This window comes from Gracilinanus agilis, chromosome 1 (genome assembly GCF_016433145.1).
Source record: "Gracilinanus agilis isolate LMUSP501 chromosome 1, AgileGrace, whole genome shotgun sequence".
In the NCBI taxonomy this organism is placed as follows: Eukaryota; Metazoa; Chordata; class Mammalia; order Didelphimorphia; family Didelphidae; genus Gracilinanus; species Gracilinanus agilis.
In genome coordinates, this window is record NC_058130.1 from 475,947,123 (window position 1) to 475,963,590 (window position 16,468).

Genomic DNA, 16,468 nt, shown 5'->3' on the forward strand with positions numbered 1-16,468 from the left:
TTTTTTTTTTTTAAGATTTTTTTTTTAATTTTAAACCCTTAATTTCTGTGTATTGGCTTATAGGTGGAAGAGTGGTAAGGGTGGACAATGGGGGTCAAGTGACTTGCCCAGGGTCACACAGCTGGGAAGTGTCTGAGGCCAGATTTGAACCTAGGACCTCCGGTCTCTAGGCCTGACTCTCAATCCACTGAGCTACCCAGCTGCCTCTTACTACTTAGATTTAATAAAGTTATTAAGCTACAGCCAGTTTCTTAGTTTTGTATTCTTACAATATACAAAAGGGAGGTCAAGCTTTCTTGACTCTAGGGCCAGTACTCCATCTACTGCACCACCTTGCTGCTGCCTTGATCTTAGGAAAAAATAGTGCCCTTTCACAAGGTCCTAAAAAATACTGTTTGCTTACTGCAAAACATCACCATTGGAAACCTTCATTTACTTTCAGAGCAGCTTTCAAAACAAAGTCTAAATTGCAGATGGTTAAGAGCTGGAATGGACCTTAGAGAACAAACCTCTAGTCCAATGCCTTCATTGATAGTCAAGAATACTAAGGCTCATTGAAGAAATGTAAGTCTATCAAAGTGGCAGAATGGAGATATACACTCATGTCTCCTCACTTCTGTTCTGGGCTTCACTCTATGCTTCTTTTTCCAACTTTTAGTTTGTCTTTCTTGTGATAGTGTCTACAGTGGATGACTAATAAATAAATGGAGCTTTTTCTGCCAAGAAATTTTTTAAAAAGTGGTTGCTTATGTTTTTAAAAAAACCTTACCTTCTGTCTTAAAGTCAATACTAGGTATTGGTTCCACGGCAGAACGGCAGTAAGGACTAGGCAATTGGGGTTAAGTGACTTGCTCAGGGTCACAGAGCTAAGAAGTAGCTAAGGCGAGATTTGAATCCCCAGGCCTGATTCTCTACCCACTGTTCAACCTAGCTATCCCTAAAAGCGGTCACTTAATTAAAGGAAAGAGTTTATAGTTAAAGAAAACTACAGAATCTACAGCAATTCCCAAGAGACTGTAAAGCCTCTTGGAGGCATGGGCTGTTTCGTTTTCATCTATGTGTTGTCCCTGCTCAGCACAGCACTTAACACATACTAAGAGCTTAATAAATGCTTGTGAATTGATTGATTACAAAAACCTTTCTGAAGGACAGTATTACATTTTCCTTAACATTTGTAATATTATAGCCATTTACCTAATAAACCTAACACTTTAAAAGGGCTTTAGAAGCAGAAAACCAATGCGATGACCATTTAACTAATAATCCTAACATTTAAAAAATTCAGATTAGAACCAGACAAACTGGATTTGAGTCACAACTTTATCAGTTACCACAGATTTATCCTTGGGGAAGTCACTTAACATGGCGTATTAACAAAGTGGTAGGATCTAGCATGAAAATAATAGGCCTGCTGTCTTTTGACACAATCTGGCTACATCCAGACTCTCCCGTTGAGTTCTGTGCGAGGACATTAACAAACTGGAATGCTCCCAGAAGACAGTAGCAAAGCTGATGAGAGGGCTGGAAACGATTCTTTATAAGGATAGATTTATGTTTAACCATGGAAAAGACTATGAAAGGATCTGACTGATTTGTAATCAAATATGTAAATGGATGATATATAGAAGGCAAAATTAGACTAGTTCCTGGGTCTAGAAGGCAGAATAAGGAACAGTGGTGGGAAGTCATACAGTGGCAGATTGGAATCTTTATTTAGAGAATATTTTCTAATTATTAGAGCTAACCTAGAGAGGATAAATTGCCTCATAGTGGGTTTTATGTCCCTAGAGATCTTCATAGGAAAGCTGGATGACCATGTTAGAATATTAATTAAGGGATCGATCATATTCAAGTATGAATTGGAAGAGATTACCTCTGAGGTTTCTTCCAACTCAGATTCTACAACAGTTCCTTCACTTACATCAAACTCCTTTGATTCTAATGACAACCCTGAAAATAGAGGAGGGGAATGTAGAAAGAGTTCTTGCTTTTTAGAAGGGGAAACTGAGTCTTCAAGAGGTTAAATGATTTTCGTAAAGTCATGGATTATTAAGCAGTGAGCCAGGATTAGAAATAAAGGTTTCTGGATCTTGGCCTAGTTTTTTCTTTCTTTCTTTTTTTTACATTATATTCCCACTCTCACTCCATGTTAATCTCTGTAGGTGCTACACTTTAATGAAGTTTCACAAAATAAAGGCACAGAATGTGAAGTTTCTTCAAAAGGAGCAAGTCAAGAAGACAAAGGGGATCATTACAATCTAGTGGATCAGAAAGAGAAGTCAGAACCTCCAAATTCGCAGGTATCTATTTTATTTTAATAAACTGACCACTCTTCTCAATAAAGACAGTCATTTGTTTCTAGTTGGGTTTTCTTTGAAGATTAAAAACTCAGGCTAGCATTAGGCCTCATGCATCTAAAGCAACACAAAAAGCCAATATGAGACCTAATATATCTTTGTGATTCCTGAGACCAGACTCTCATCAGCCAGTCTCTGGTTAATGACTTCAGTTATTTTTTTTTTCTGAAACTGCTTGAATGACAGCTAGTTGCTAGAAAGATGGGAATTTCTACTCCACTCAGAGATGATATGACCCTCGATGAGGCTGTGACTTAGGAGAGGGAGGGCTTGGAGAGGTATACATAGTGATTCTTACCCAATAAATGCAAAGTATTTTTCTTTACCCTATATCAGAAATGTCTCTGCTACAGTAATTAAGAAATTATTTTTGGGTCATTTTATAGAATTCGGAAAGATGGACAGTAGGTTTTGAAATCCATATGCCGTGGATAGAACTCTCACTAAAGTATTGATTGTTACTTAAGTATTCCATGCTACAATGAAAAATTTTAAACTACATAGAAATACTACTATACTTGTATGAAATTAGATGAATAATGACAATTAGGTTTCTGATGGAGAGTGTGTCTGTGAAGGATAGATTAATGATACTTTACCCATTTTTATTGTCTCCTATCAAGATTACGAGATCATTGGATGATGGGAATAGAGATTTCAACTTCTACTTTGGGAAGCTTCTCCAGAAGGTGGACAGGATAAAATCTGATTGTACCCTGAGTATGGCCAATAGATTGTATGGAGAGCAGGAATTTCCCATTTTTGCTGTAAGTAAAACACAGCTAGCAAGTAAGTTTTGAAATTCTTCTCCCTCTGGGGCAGTTTTTTTACAATGTTCCTCTTAAGGGCAAAGCAACAGATGGACAGAATAGCATGGTAGAGATGATGACTGATAACCATTTGTGTCTGTGTGTCTGAACATTGTATTGGGATTACTTCTCCCAAACAGAGGGCTATTCTTTGTGGTTCCCGTTTTCTGTCTGTAGCTTTGTCACTGGGAATCATGTTCCTCTTGTTAGTTCTTTATTTTTTTTTCTTTTTTAACCCTTACCTTCTGTCTTGGAGTACAGTACAATGTATTGTACTCTAAGACAGAAGAGTGGTAAGGGCTAGGCAATGGGGGAATGGGAGTTAAGTGACTTGCCCAGGGTCATACAGCTGGGAAGTGGCTGAGGCCAGCTTTGAACCTAGGACCTCCCATCTCTAGGCCTAGCTCTTAATCCACTGAGCTACCCAGCTGCCCCCACCTCTTGTTAGTTCTGAGAAGGGTATCATACTGCATACTAGGTCATTCTTGATCAACCTTAGTTTGGAAGAAGTACACAACTAGCCTTGCTATCTTACTGAAACAGGTCCAATTTAAACTCTAGTTAAAGTCCCTGAGAATTTCTTCCATTCATTGATCTGTTTACAATGACCTAACCACCTAGCATGGATTGTGGTTCTATAGGCTATATGGTCTACCCTGATGTGTTCCTGCACTGTGTGAGTGGGGAAAAGGTTTCAATCAAGGGCATCATACATCTTTTCTGTGGGGGGAAGAAGGGAGTCAGCAAGGTCAGTGGCTAGAGATACAGTTTTTAGAACTGAAAGGATAGGAAAGTAAAGATGTTGGGCTAGAGCAGGGGTCGGCAACCTTTTTGGCCATGAGAACCATAAACGCCACATTTTTTAAAATGTAATTTCGTGAGAGCCATACAGTGCTCACAGTGCACTCCTGTAACAGCGCCTGAAAAAAAATGGACTTTATGGCTTCTGCAGAAAGAGCCATATCTGGCCCTCAAAAGAGCTAGATGTGGCTCATGAGCCATACATTGCCGATCCCTGGGCTAGAGCATAAGAATTCCAATTTACCAAACCCAGTTTTGGTCTCACCCTAGCAACCATCTTCCCTAGCAACTGTAGTAGTGGACTCCACCAGGATTCTATTTGCTCCATTTCAATTGATGGTGACACATTCTAAACATAGAGAGATAACATGATAGAGCATATCTCATACTAGAATTGGAATTAGGAAGACCTGGGCTAAAATTCCACCTCAGATACTTACTAGCTCTATGACATTTAACTTTTCTAGACCTTATTTTTTCTTCTAGAAAAAAAGATTAGACAATATGGCCTCTAATATTTCCTTCAACTTCAAATCAATGATCCTAAGATAGTCTTATGCAGTTCTAACAACTCCTAGAATAGAGAAGTATGCCTTTTGCTATTCAGGAGTGCCACAATTTTTAAAGATCAAAATTAAATTTGTGGAAGAATACTAAAATGCAATAGAATTGGAAAGGACTGACATTCTAAGAATTTCTTAGTTTAGAAAAGAATCAAACTTCCATATAATAAATGAAATGGGATTTTAGGTGTTGGGTTTTGATTCTCCAGAAGTAATAACAATAGTAATAATTATAATGATAATGATGTAATCTATGTCACATGAAAAGTATCTAGCTTAAATACACAGGTCATAAATGGAACATGAAATTATAAGGATATTGGTTTGGAAAGGAATATATTATTCTGACTTTGTCCCAACTCATGATCATGCTAATTCCATGCAGTTGCTCAAATGGTCCTGCCTGATTTAATCTGGGTGTAGGTAAGAAATGGAAATAGCCATTTCTATCATATTCAAAGACTATGAATATTTTAAAATTGAATTATTTCTATTACCAGAATACTTAGTTGTTGACTTAGTAATTGTATATGATTTTATTGTAATGTCTATTTCCATAATCTCACAGGAATATTCAGATAATGTGATGGAATTTTACCATACAACCATTGAAAGTGTGGATTTCCAAAAAGACACAGAAAAATCCAGACAACAAATTAATTTCTGGGTTGAATGTCAATCCCAAGGTAAGAAAGTGGGATTCAATAGTAAGGGTGGGAAAGCTAAAAATTTTCAGATTTCCATGTTTATTAAAGAATTTAGAGCTAGGAGAGAATCTTAGCATCCATTTAATTCAACCTCTTCATTTTAAAGATGAAATAACTTAGGTCTAGAGAGAATAAATGACTGCTAAGTCATAAGGAAGTAAATAATAATAATAATGACAATAAAAACTGGCATTTAAATGGTACTTTATGGTTTGAAGTCTTTTACATAATTATCTCACTGATTTTCCCTTTGAGGTTAGTAGTATAGGTGTTATCATCCTCATTTTACATGTGAGAAAAGGAATGCTGATGAAAGGTTAAGTGTCTTGCCTAGGGTCATGTAGCAAATGTCCTATCTAAGATTCCAACTCAGTTCCTAGAACTTCAGAACCAGCCCTCACTCTGCTACATCACACTGCCTACCACCCAGAGAGTGGTTCTTTCAAGTGTCTGTGGTGCTTAAAGATTGCTTTGTTAGTGCCAACATATTTAGCAATGAAACTTAGATATTTTTCTTTAAAATTACTTATTTGCATATTGAGGAAACACATCATCAACACGACATAGAACACCAGTAAAAAATTCAGAATTTCTATTTCTATCAAGAATAAAGCAGCTACCAGACAGAATTTAGGTTCTGCAGAGATAGGTCTGCCAAAATAACTGAAGTAATAAAGGCCTTTCCTTATCCTTTCTTTTGTCCTGAGCAAAGAGGGTACAGAAGAGATGGGGGAAAGGTAGATGTTTGAATGCAATGTGAATATATTTTCATGTATATTGAAAAAGGGAAGTCACATCAATACACATCAACCTTTAAAGAACACCTAGTCCTTGATTTTGAAGAGGCTGCAGGACTGCTCATTAAAAATGGGACCTCTCCCTTTCTTGGCACAGATTTGACTGACTAGGTCACTAGTGGGTGGGATCAAACTACTTAAAATTTTGACCTGTCTAAATTAAGAAGTCACTGGACAGGACCTTTTAGGGATGAGACCTCAAAAAGTGGCTGTTCAACTCCAATCGCAGTTAAATGTCACATTTAAATATAGATTCTAGGTTGCTCACCTATACAACCTAGAGTGCCAACCATATTTTCCTCAGGGTTAATTACTGTGATGGTGTGAGCTATGACCCTCCCTATGATCCTCTTGCCAATTTATTTACTCTCTCATAATTATGTATTTTTATAGTTATCCTTAATAAGCAGGTTATAGATTGTCATGGTTAGAAGGGACATTCGAAGTAATTGAGCCCAACCCTTTCATTTTAAAGATAAGTAAAAGGAGCCCTGAAGTGCTAGTGATTTGTCTATGTTCCTATCCAAACTCTGGTCTTCCTGTTTCAAGAATAGTACTCTTTCCACTAACTCCAGTATCAAGTTTGGGAATAAGATGCTATCTTTGTGATATACTAATACTGTGTTTGCATTTAAGTTGCTAGATTAAGAAGCTTAACTCTGGGCAACTGTTGGATCTTATGCCTAATTGTGTATGTGTTAATGCATCTGTTTATTTTCTTCACTTTTTAATGAACAAACATTTAATTTCTCTTATACCCTACAAATTGAAAGGGAAAAAAAGGACAAAACCCTTTCTAACAAATAGCAAACAAAACTAATTTCCATACAGTTGCTGTCCAAAAGTATATTTAATGTCTGCCTATAATCAGTTGCTGGGGTTTCCAATGATAGAATTTCATGGACCAGAGGTGGTAGTATTTTATGTATCTATACATCTGAAGAGGAAGACGGGTAAAAAGTATAATAGGAGTATACACAAGGGAGAGGATATGTATAATAGGAGGCAAGGCTTGAGGTTGAGGAAATAAAGTTTTGGTTCTGGATCAGTGAGGAACGAGGTATTGATCTAGACTAGAAGAATTCCAGTTCTGTACCGAGTCCATCATTTCTGTCAGGAGGTGGATAACGTGCTTCATCATTAGTCCCTTGGAATAATGGTTGGTCTTTGAATTGATTAGAGTTTTTAAGCCTTTCAAAGCTATCTTTCTGGTATTGCTGTTATTATATAAATGTTGTTCTTTAGTTCCTGCCCTCTTCCCTCTGCTTGATCATTGGATCTTAAAAGAAACCAAGTTGAGTCTAGTCATATGAATTCCCTTGTTCTTTTTATTTTGCTTGTCATATATAATTCTTCATAACCCTACTAGGAGTTTTCTTGGCAAAGTTATTGGAATAGTTTGCCATTTCCTTTTCCAGTTTATTTTATGGATGTTAGAAACCTGAGGCAGAGTTAAGTGACTTGCCCAAGGTCACATGGCTAGTAAGTATCTGAGTAGCTTTCCTGATTCCAAAACCAGGGCTCTACCTTCTGTGTCACCTTGCTGCTCACTTAGTAAGTTTTAATTTCCCCCAGGATGATGTTTCATATAACTGGATTACAATTTAGGGTTTCCATATGATGGAATAGAGTGGTATTTCTCAACCTGTTTGGCTTAATTTGCATTGCCCTTATTGGATTGGGACTCAGTACTAAGTTATTGACTTTGTTATTTGATAAGCTCTATACCTCTCCACTAACCTCCTAACACCCAATTATTTGGTATAGGGCTGAGAGTCCATGGTATTTCATGGTGGAAAAGGTATATGTTACAGGCCTGCTCCTTGCTGATGCCACAAGCCAGGTTAGATAGGTTAACTACATTTGTGTGCTAGGGATGGAAGAATCAATATGCTCGTTAAGTCCTCTCATTGAACATCAGGCAGCTTAATGGAATTTCTAATAATGGAGCTATGACTATATTGTCTTATTTATCCACAAATAGTTAGTGAGATCTTGATATAAGCATATTACTGCTTAAGGCTCTGAGTGGAATACAAGGATGCTTACAGCATTCAGGGAAATTTAGAATTCATTTGAGAAGATAGTATGTATACCTAACATGATAGGATTTAGAGCTGAAGGACACTACAGAGGTCATCTAATCCACCTGCTTATTTGAAAATGAAAAAGCCAAGACTCAGAAAGGTTAAAAGACTTGACAAAGACTCACAAATAATAAATAGTAGAGCTGGAATAGGAAGACAGATCCTCTGATTCCAAAGTCAGTGCTCTTTCAACTTGATTATGTTGCCTCTTTTAAATAAAAAAGGTCAATCACAATGTAAGGCAGAGTATACTAAGAACCAATTAAAAAGTACATTTAATTATGGCTTAGGGGAGACATTAAATTTTATGAGTTTGGTCATTTGGCCCAGATAGTGCTGAAAGAACTGAAGATGGGAATTCTAAACTACTGTTAATAACCTTTGACAGATTATGGAAAATGGTAAGGGATCAGTTGGCATAAGATCGGATATAGACAAATGTGGAGTCTGCAAATTATGATTTTGACTTCAAAGCTTGGCAAAATTCTAAAGGCTAACTATATTATTAAAAGTAGTGAACATTTAGAAAAAGAAGTGATCACACACAAAACTCAAATAGCTTTATTAAGAACAAGTTATTGTTTTATTTAGTTTTGTAAATTTTGAAAGAAAAAAAAAAGACCAGTCATGCCAGATGAATCTCATTTCTCTGAGAGTTACAAGGCTGATCAGTTGTGAAGTGATAATTTAACAACACATCTGACAAAGGTCTGTCATACTATCCTTGTATATAAAATGGAGAGGTGTGGATTAAGTAACATTATAGTTAGGTGGAATCAGACAGTTGAATGGCAAGATCCAAAGAGTAGTTGATTAATAGGCTGATGTTAGCTTGGAGTAGGGTCTCTAGTTAAGTGCCTCAGGGATCTATCCTTAAATTTTTAAAATTACATATTTAATAACCATAACTACTACCAAAAAGCATTTAACTAAGCAAATGAATTAAAAAGATTATGTGAAAGACTACAACTCCACACTGTTTACAGTTTGTTTAAAAATATGTAAATTATATATGCATTCTAAAATAAACATTCTAAGCTTTTGAGTTCCCTTTGGATTTGTTTTACTTGGATATTTTTTCCTATGGATTTTGTGGCTATTATTTTTCTAATGTAATCATGGTATGTATTCTTTTTTCTTCTCTCTTTATTTTTTCATGTATTTCCCTTACTTTCTTTATATTTCCAATATCTGTCATTTCAATAATATAATACAAACCATTACATTAAAATATCACAATCTATTCAGCCATTTCTCCCATTCATTGAATTTGTTATTTCCAATTATTTTGTCAGATTAAACAAAGGTTTCCTGAATATTTTCATACAAACACAGCTTTTTACTCTTTCAATAATGCCATAGGGCCCACCCCTAGTAATGGGATCTCCAATTCAATGAGCATGAACAGCTTTATAGCTCAATGTATAATTCCATCTTGTTTTCAAAAAATAAAAATAAAAATTCACAGCTGCTCTATTAATATTAATGTAATAATAAGTCTGTTTCTCCATGTTCCTATCAGCATTTGATTTGAACACTTTAGCCCATCTGGTTCTTAGATAACATATATTAGTAGGACCATATTTTGCTAGATTGGTTCTTAGGCAGCAGACATAATCTGTTGCTGGGACCATACTCTTTACAAAACAAATCTTTCTAGCTTGGTCACACCCAGTGGAACTTTTGTTCCAGTGTCATAATTCCCCAGGGATGCACAACTGCATGGTATGATGGTATGATATGAGAGTTAAGGTAAGACTTTTGCAAAATATTTATACTCCAAGCCATTATTATATGACCAGAAACTATGTTTGTATTATGTGTGCTCAGGCTTAGATCTACTACTAATCTCAAGTAGGTGTGTAGAGGTTCTCCAGATACCTTTCTTATTTATCTTATCTAAGGTTCTACTCATCTCCTTAACTTCTTTCTTATTTATTTTTTTGGTTAGATTTATCTAGCTCTGAGAGGGGAAATTAATGTCCACTACTATTATTATTTTGTTATCTATTTCCATCTACATCTCATTTAGTTTTTCCTTTTAAAATCTAGGTGCTAAAACACTTGGTACACACAGGTTTAAAATTGAAAATGCTTCATTAACCATAGTGTACAGGATGGATGTCCTCTGCTTCCAACCTTCACCACACTCCAGGATCCCAGGGAATCAGGGTGCAACTCCACTAGCTCTGAGGTCTCCCAGGGAATCACTTACTACTTGTCCCAGCCACCATGGAGTCCTTCTCCGAGAGCAAGAGCCACTTCCTGCTTCCCCATTCCATCTTGGAATTCTCCAGGCCCTTCCTGCTAGGTCTAATACTAATACTAAGCTAATAACTAAATAATAATCTTTCTCACAACAATAGTAACTCCTCCCTTGCCAAACATAATATAGTTATTCTGCTCTTCCCTTCCAATTACATCCCTTTTAATTCCAACTCTGTCAGAGACCATGACTGCTACCTCTGTCTTCTCTGGATAAGCTGAAGCAGAATATATGTATATTATGCTTCAGCTTCTCACCTTCACTCTATCTTTCTCTCATTTTCAGTGTGTTTCTTGTACATTCCACATTGTCAGGTCTTGGTTTTTGGTCCTTTGTGCTATCCATTTTTGTCACATGTATGAATTCATCTCAGAGGTCTGTCCTTGAATCTATACTATTTGACATGTTTATTAGTGACTATATAATAACATAGTTGTTAGCATGTTGGTCAAATTTATAGCATTAGTAGAGGAATCTGATATAAAGCTAGGAAGGGGAGCTAATATGTTAGATAAGAGCCAGGACTCAAAGACCTCACCAGGCTAGAATTTTGAGCTCAGCATAATAAGATGAAATTTAATAGGAATAAATGCAAAGTTCTGTGCCTAATGTAAAATATAGAACATGTATCAGCTAAGGCAGGCATGATGAGAAATCATCCTATGTGAAAGAGATTGGAGTGTTTTTGTGAGCTGCAATCTTAATAATATGAGGCAATAGTGTGATCTGGAAGCCAAAAATCCCTAGCAAATATATCCTATGCCACATTAAGAGAATTATGGCATTTAGGAAAGTAAAGGCAGCTAAGTTATACAATGGATAGAGCATCAAGCCTAGAGTCAGGAAGATTTACAGTCACTGGCACTAGCTGTGTGACCCTTGGCAAGTCATTTAACCCTTCATCTATAAAATGAGCTGGAGAAGAAATGGCAAACTAATCCAGTATTTCTGTCAAGAAAACTCGAAATGGGGTCACCAAGAGTTGGACACAACTGAAAAATTATTGAACAAAATGTCTAGAACATGGAAGGTAATGGTACCACTCTATACTGTCCTGCTTATATCATATCTTAAGTATTGTGTTCAGATCTGGACTATACCCTCTAAGAAAAAAAATTGAGAAGCAATGTCCAGAGAATTGTGAAAGGACTAGAAAACATGCCAAAGGGGGATTGGCTAAAGAAAATGGTGGTGTTTTAGCTGGAGAAGAGAAGTCTTTGAAAGGATATGCTAGTTGTCTGTTAAGGATTTAGAGGGATGTTGTGTGGAAAAGCATTAAATTTATTCTGTTTGTCCTTAGAAGGCTGAACAAATATTAGATACAAGTTATATCCTGATGTAGGGAAATCTTCCCAACCATTATAGCTAATGCAGAGTGTCTTTAGTTGGCTTGGGAGGAAGTAGATTTTCCATCATTTGATGGATGACTTCTTTATTAGGCATAGTATGGATGAAATAGCCTCTAATGTCCCTTCTAGATCCCACGATTCTGTGATAGTGCTATCATAATTGATCTTTAAGATCAAGCCTAAGGTACATTATGGAGAGAGGATAGTGCCCACTAAGTGTACTAAGCTATATAATTTTCATGTCAATAATTAAAACAGCATAAACATTTATAAGCAAACCCAAAAAACAAACATCATGGAACCCTAGCTCATGATTGGTTGAAGCTGCATGACTTAGTTGGACTCAGAGTAAGGACTTAGGCTCAAATCATTTCTCAAATACTTACTGTCTGTGTGACCCTTGGCAAATCATTTAACCTCTATGAGTCCCAGTTTCCTCATCTTTAAAATGGGAATAAGAATAAATGATCACTTTTGGTGTTAAAAAAGTCAGTTTTCATGTTTAACTTGGCCGCTGTATTTCATGCTTTGGCAGCTAGGTAGAGAAGTAGATAGGAAACACCAGATTTCAAGTCAAGAAAACTCAATCTTCCTGAGTTCGGATCTGGCCTTAGATACTTGCTGTGTGACCGTAAGCAAGTCACTTACTCTTGTTTGCCTCGGTTTCCCCATATATAAATGTATTGGAGAAGGAAATGGCAAACCACTCCAGGACCTTTGCCAAGAAAACTCCAAACTCACAAAAATTGAGATGAACAATAACAAAATATTTTAAACTTAGAATGTGCTCTTGGACTTTTCTTTCAGGTAAAATCAAGGAACTCTTTGGCAGAGATAGCATTTCTGATTCTACAGTGCTGGTGCTGGTGAATGCTGTCTACTTCAAGGCCAAATGGGAAAAAAGTTTTGATCATGAAAAGACAGAAGACTCAGTTTTCTGGCTAAACAAGGTAGCAACCTCTAAATATATGTTACTCTAAAGAAACCAATCATTATTTTGAGAATTAATATTATATAGACACAGCATGGAGTACTTCTACCTCTTGTACATACTAGTTGTGTGATCCTGACAAGTCACTTAATTCCTCAGTCTCTGGTCCAAAAATTAACAAACTCACAGCCTTGCAGATTTAAATGTTATTGGGAAACCTCAATGAAATAAATAAAAATACAATGCAAAATAGATAAGGCTATATTTGTGGTTATCTGAGTCAATATACAGCTAAAGGAGCCATTTCTATTTGAGTTTGATATCCTTGCTTGAGGTAACTTTCTAAGAATATAAATTGTAGAGAAACTGCTGATCTGCATTGGTAAAGGGAACTTTTTCACCTGTGAGTTCCCAAAGTCAATGAAATCACAAGTTCTGCCCCCATCTCTATGGCTAACCATAGGCATCATGGTCTAATGGGATAGAGTATTGAATTCGGGAGTGAGGAAAATCTGGGTTCAAGTCTTGTGTCTGACACTTACTGCTTAATCATGGCCATGACCATTTTGCCTTCTGAGACTCTGGCAATACCCTAAAACCTACCTACTAAGTTGTAGGTGTTTTGTGTTAGTGGAGAGATTTTCGGCATGGATGAATCCTTGATATATTAAACTATTGTTAAACATACATTCTATACCATGTACTTGCAAATACCAAGAGCTATTAAGTATTTTTTGTTTCTTAATATACTAATATTGCTAATTCGACGGAGAATAAAATATAGAGGGTATTAGTTTTACTTGTCTAATTTCCCCATGGATTATTATTGTAAATATCAATGTAAGTGGGAAGAATGGGATGTATATTCAAGTCTTAATTTGACATTATCCTTAGCATCCCTTACTAATGTTTAGTATAATATGGTTATTCCCATCTACTATGGAGATAGTGACTCACAGAGAATGAAGCATTAAAAGCCTGAATTCAGTGTAATTTAGATCTGTTAACCATTCTAAATTCAGCAAGCTCTTGAATTCCTGGAAAATGTAATCTATTGCCTAAAGCAGCTATGAGTAAGATTGCATGTCTGTGAGAAAGACTAACTCTCCCTTAACCTGGCCTGTCTTTGTTGACAGGATGAGCAGAAAAATGTGAAGATGATGAGACAGCAGAATACATTTAGAATTGGTTACATAGAAGAATTAAATACACAGATTCTTGAGATGAACTATACTAAGGGAAAACTCAGTATGTTTGTGCTGCTGCCCCCTCTCCCTGCTGAGGACTCCATTGGACTAGAAGAGGTAAAATGTTATTTTTGTCTCTCCATTTAGAATTCTCTATTCCAATGAACTTATAGGGTTGGAAAATAAAAATAAATTAGCTAAATGTAGGCTCTGATAAACAGGGGAGTTTCAGGGATGGGGTAACTAGGATGGTGAATAGTCTTGAGTTCAATGCTGGAGGGGGGGAGCTTAGCCTGAAGAAAATAAGACTGTAATATTTCAGGGGAACATCATGATAACTACTGTATTCAAGAATGTGAAGGATTGTCATGTGGAAGAGAAATTAGATTTGTTCTTGGCACTAGAGGGAAAATCCAGTTAATGATGAATGGGAGTTGCAAAGAAGTAAATTTAGGCTTAATGTAAAGAAAAACTTGTTAACAATGCAACTGAAAAAATGGAATGGAATGATTCAAGAGGTAGTAATATCTCCCTCCTTGTAGGTCTTTAAGCAGAGGCTGGATGGCCACTTATCCGGGACACTATATATAACTAAACAGATATTTATTCTTAAATATCTGTCCAACAAATTCTTGAATGAACAAGAATCCATTCAAACTAAACTGTTTTTCTCTTTTTCATCTCCATAACTAAAGGGAAAATGTATACCTTCTCAAATCTTATCTCTTTCTATTACAAATCAAGAAAGGTCAACACCAATCATGGAAAGGGCTAGTTCTTTGGCCTAGTCCTTTGTCTCAGATAAGTGTGCTTCAGTTTCAGCATCAGACTCTTAAGAGGCATCTGTTTTGGGTACATGAGTTTTTTTATGTGGAAATGGAGCTGTCTAGCAAGAGATTACTAATAGAGTGAGTGGATCAGACTCCAAAGAGATAGCTAAGAATCAGGTAGTGTGCCACTACTCCAACTGAAGGCGGAAATATTACAGTAGATTTTTAAAACAAAAAGGGACAAACATGGAAGAGCTTTAAAATGAAATATGCTTGGAAGAAACTCTTGTAGCATTCAGCAGTTATGGATGGTACCCTAGTTTTTTTGGAAACAGCCTTCTCATTACTAACACTAGTTATCCTTTTTCATTCTGATAGCTTGAAAGAAATATGACTCATGAGAAAATAACAGAATGGACAAGTCCCAGTATTATGTGTGAAGAAAAGGTAGATGTCTCCTTTCCCCAATTCACCATGGAAAGCAACTTGGATCTGAATTTTATTCTCCAAAAAATGGGGATCGTAGATATCTTTGATGACGCCAAGGCTGATCTTAGTGGAATATCTCCAAACCCTAACCTGTACTTGTCAAAAGCTATCCACAAGACATTTGTGGAGGTTAGTGAGGATGGTACCGAAGCAGCAGCTGCCACTGGAGCTGTGGTTTCAACAAAGTCTGCATCACCTTATGTGCCATTTGATGCCAATCACCCATTTCTGTTTTTCATCAAAGACAACAAAACAAACACCATCCTTTTCTATGGCAAAGTCTGCTCTCCTTGAGAATGGATCTATTTCCCTCTATTTTATGGGGCAGCAGGAAAATGGAAGCATAGCCTCTTTTTGCTATAACATGGCCTGCATTAGAGCTTATCAGTCACCCAACCCTGCTAGCCTCAACTCCCAGCTATCATCCAGTGCCACTTCCTGTTCCTCTCCTGGGGGCTTACTCAACACAGCAGTTAGCTGATACTATTTTTCTCTTTGCTAACAATTCCCCTGCCAGCTCCCAAATCCACTTGTCTTCACTGACTCCCATATTTCCACATAAATAAAGTTCAGAAAAGTGTTTATTTTCTTTGTTTTTTTTTCTATTGCTAACGAATCATAAGAACCCTAGACAATTCAGAAAAGAGACTGGTTCCATTAGAGAACAACCGAAGAATAGAAGCCTGGGATTATAGTTAAATGGGAAATGTTTTCTATAAGTCATATTTGCATTTGCAGTGGAGATAAGAGGCCTGGGGACAGACATAAGGGCATATCAGCAGGGAAAATGCACTTTCTTACATCCTTTTCTGTAGAAGGGAAAATCACTCTCTACCATCAACTAATTTATCCACAAGCATTTATTTTGTGGCAGGCACTGTGCTAATTCCATTCAATAAAAAGTAAAGTACCTACCACAGGAACTTAAATAATGCTCAAGTCCACACAAATCTTAAAGTAGGAAAACAGATCTAATATACCTAGGTTAATATTTACCAAAGGCTGAGAATCATTTATGGATGTAAACCAGATTAGGCTTATTCTCTCCTTTGTGAACAGGTATGTATTAACTATGTATCCTTTGTAGAGAAAAGGAAGAGGAGATTTCTTAGGATTTGAGTTATGGGAAAGTCATGTTTTGTCTATTATAAATGTTGATAAATAAAACCCTCACATCTGTATCCTGATGAATCTTGGGGAGGGGGAACAGTTAACCTTTCTATTCTGTCTTCCTTGCTAACATATCATCTGTATTGATTTAAAATGTTCATTTTAAGTAAACAAAGACACTGACTGCTAAATAAAATCAAATTGCTAAGTAATTTTTTTTTACTAAACAAAACAATAAAGATATG

General features: G+C 36.4%; 1 protein-coding gene across 2 annotated transcripts in view; it reads left to right on the top strand.

Moving 5' to 3' along the window:
* Positions 1-15,407, top strand: part of SERPINB12 (serpin family B member 12) — a 17,287-nt gene extending 1,880 nt beyond the window's left edge. The window contains exons 2-7 of one of the 2 annotated variants that reach the window (XM_044665805.1): positions 2,163-2,302; positions 2,986-3,124; positions 5,099-5,216; positions 12,544-12,686; positions 13,804-13,971; positions 15,003-15,407. In XM_044665805.1, coding sequence (XP_044521740.1) covers positions 2,163-2,302; positions 2,986-3,124; positions 5,099-5,216; positions 12,544-12,686; positions 13,804-13,971; positions 15,003-15,407 — 1,113 coding nt within the window. Of the gene's footprint in view, positions 1-2,162; positions 2,303-2,980; positions 3,125-5,098; positions 5,217-12,543; positions 12,687-13,803; positions 13,972-15,002 lie in introns of both variants that reach the window. The other variant, XM_044665806.1, reaches the window with a different exon arrangement.
* Positions 15,408-16,468: the final 1,061 nt, after the last annotated feature.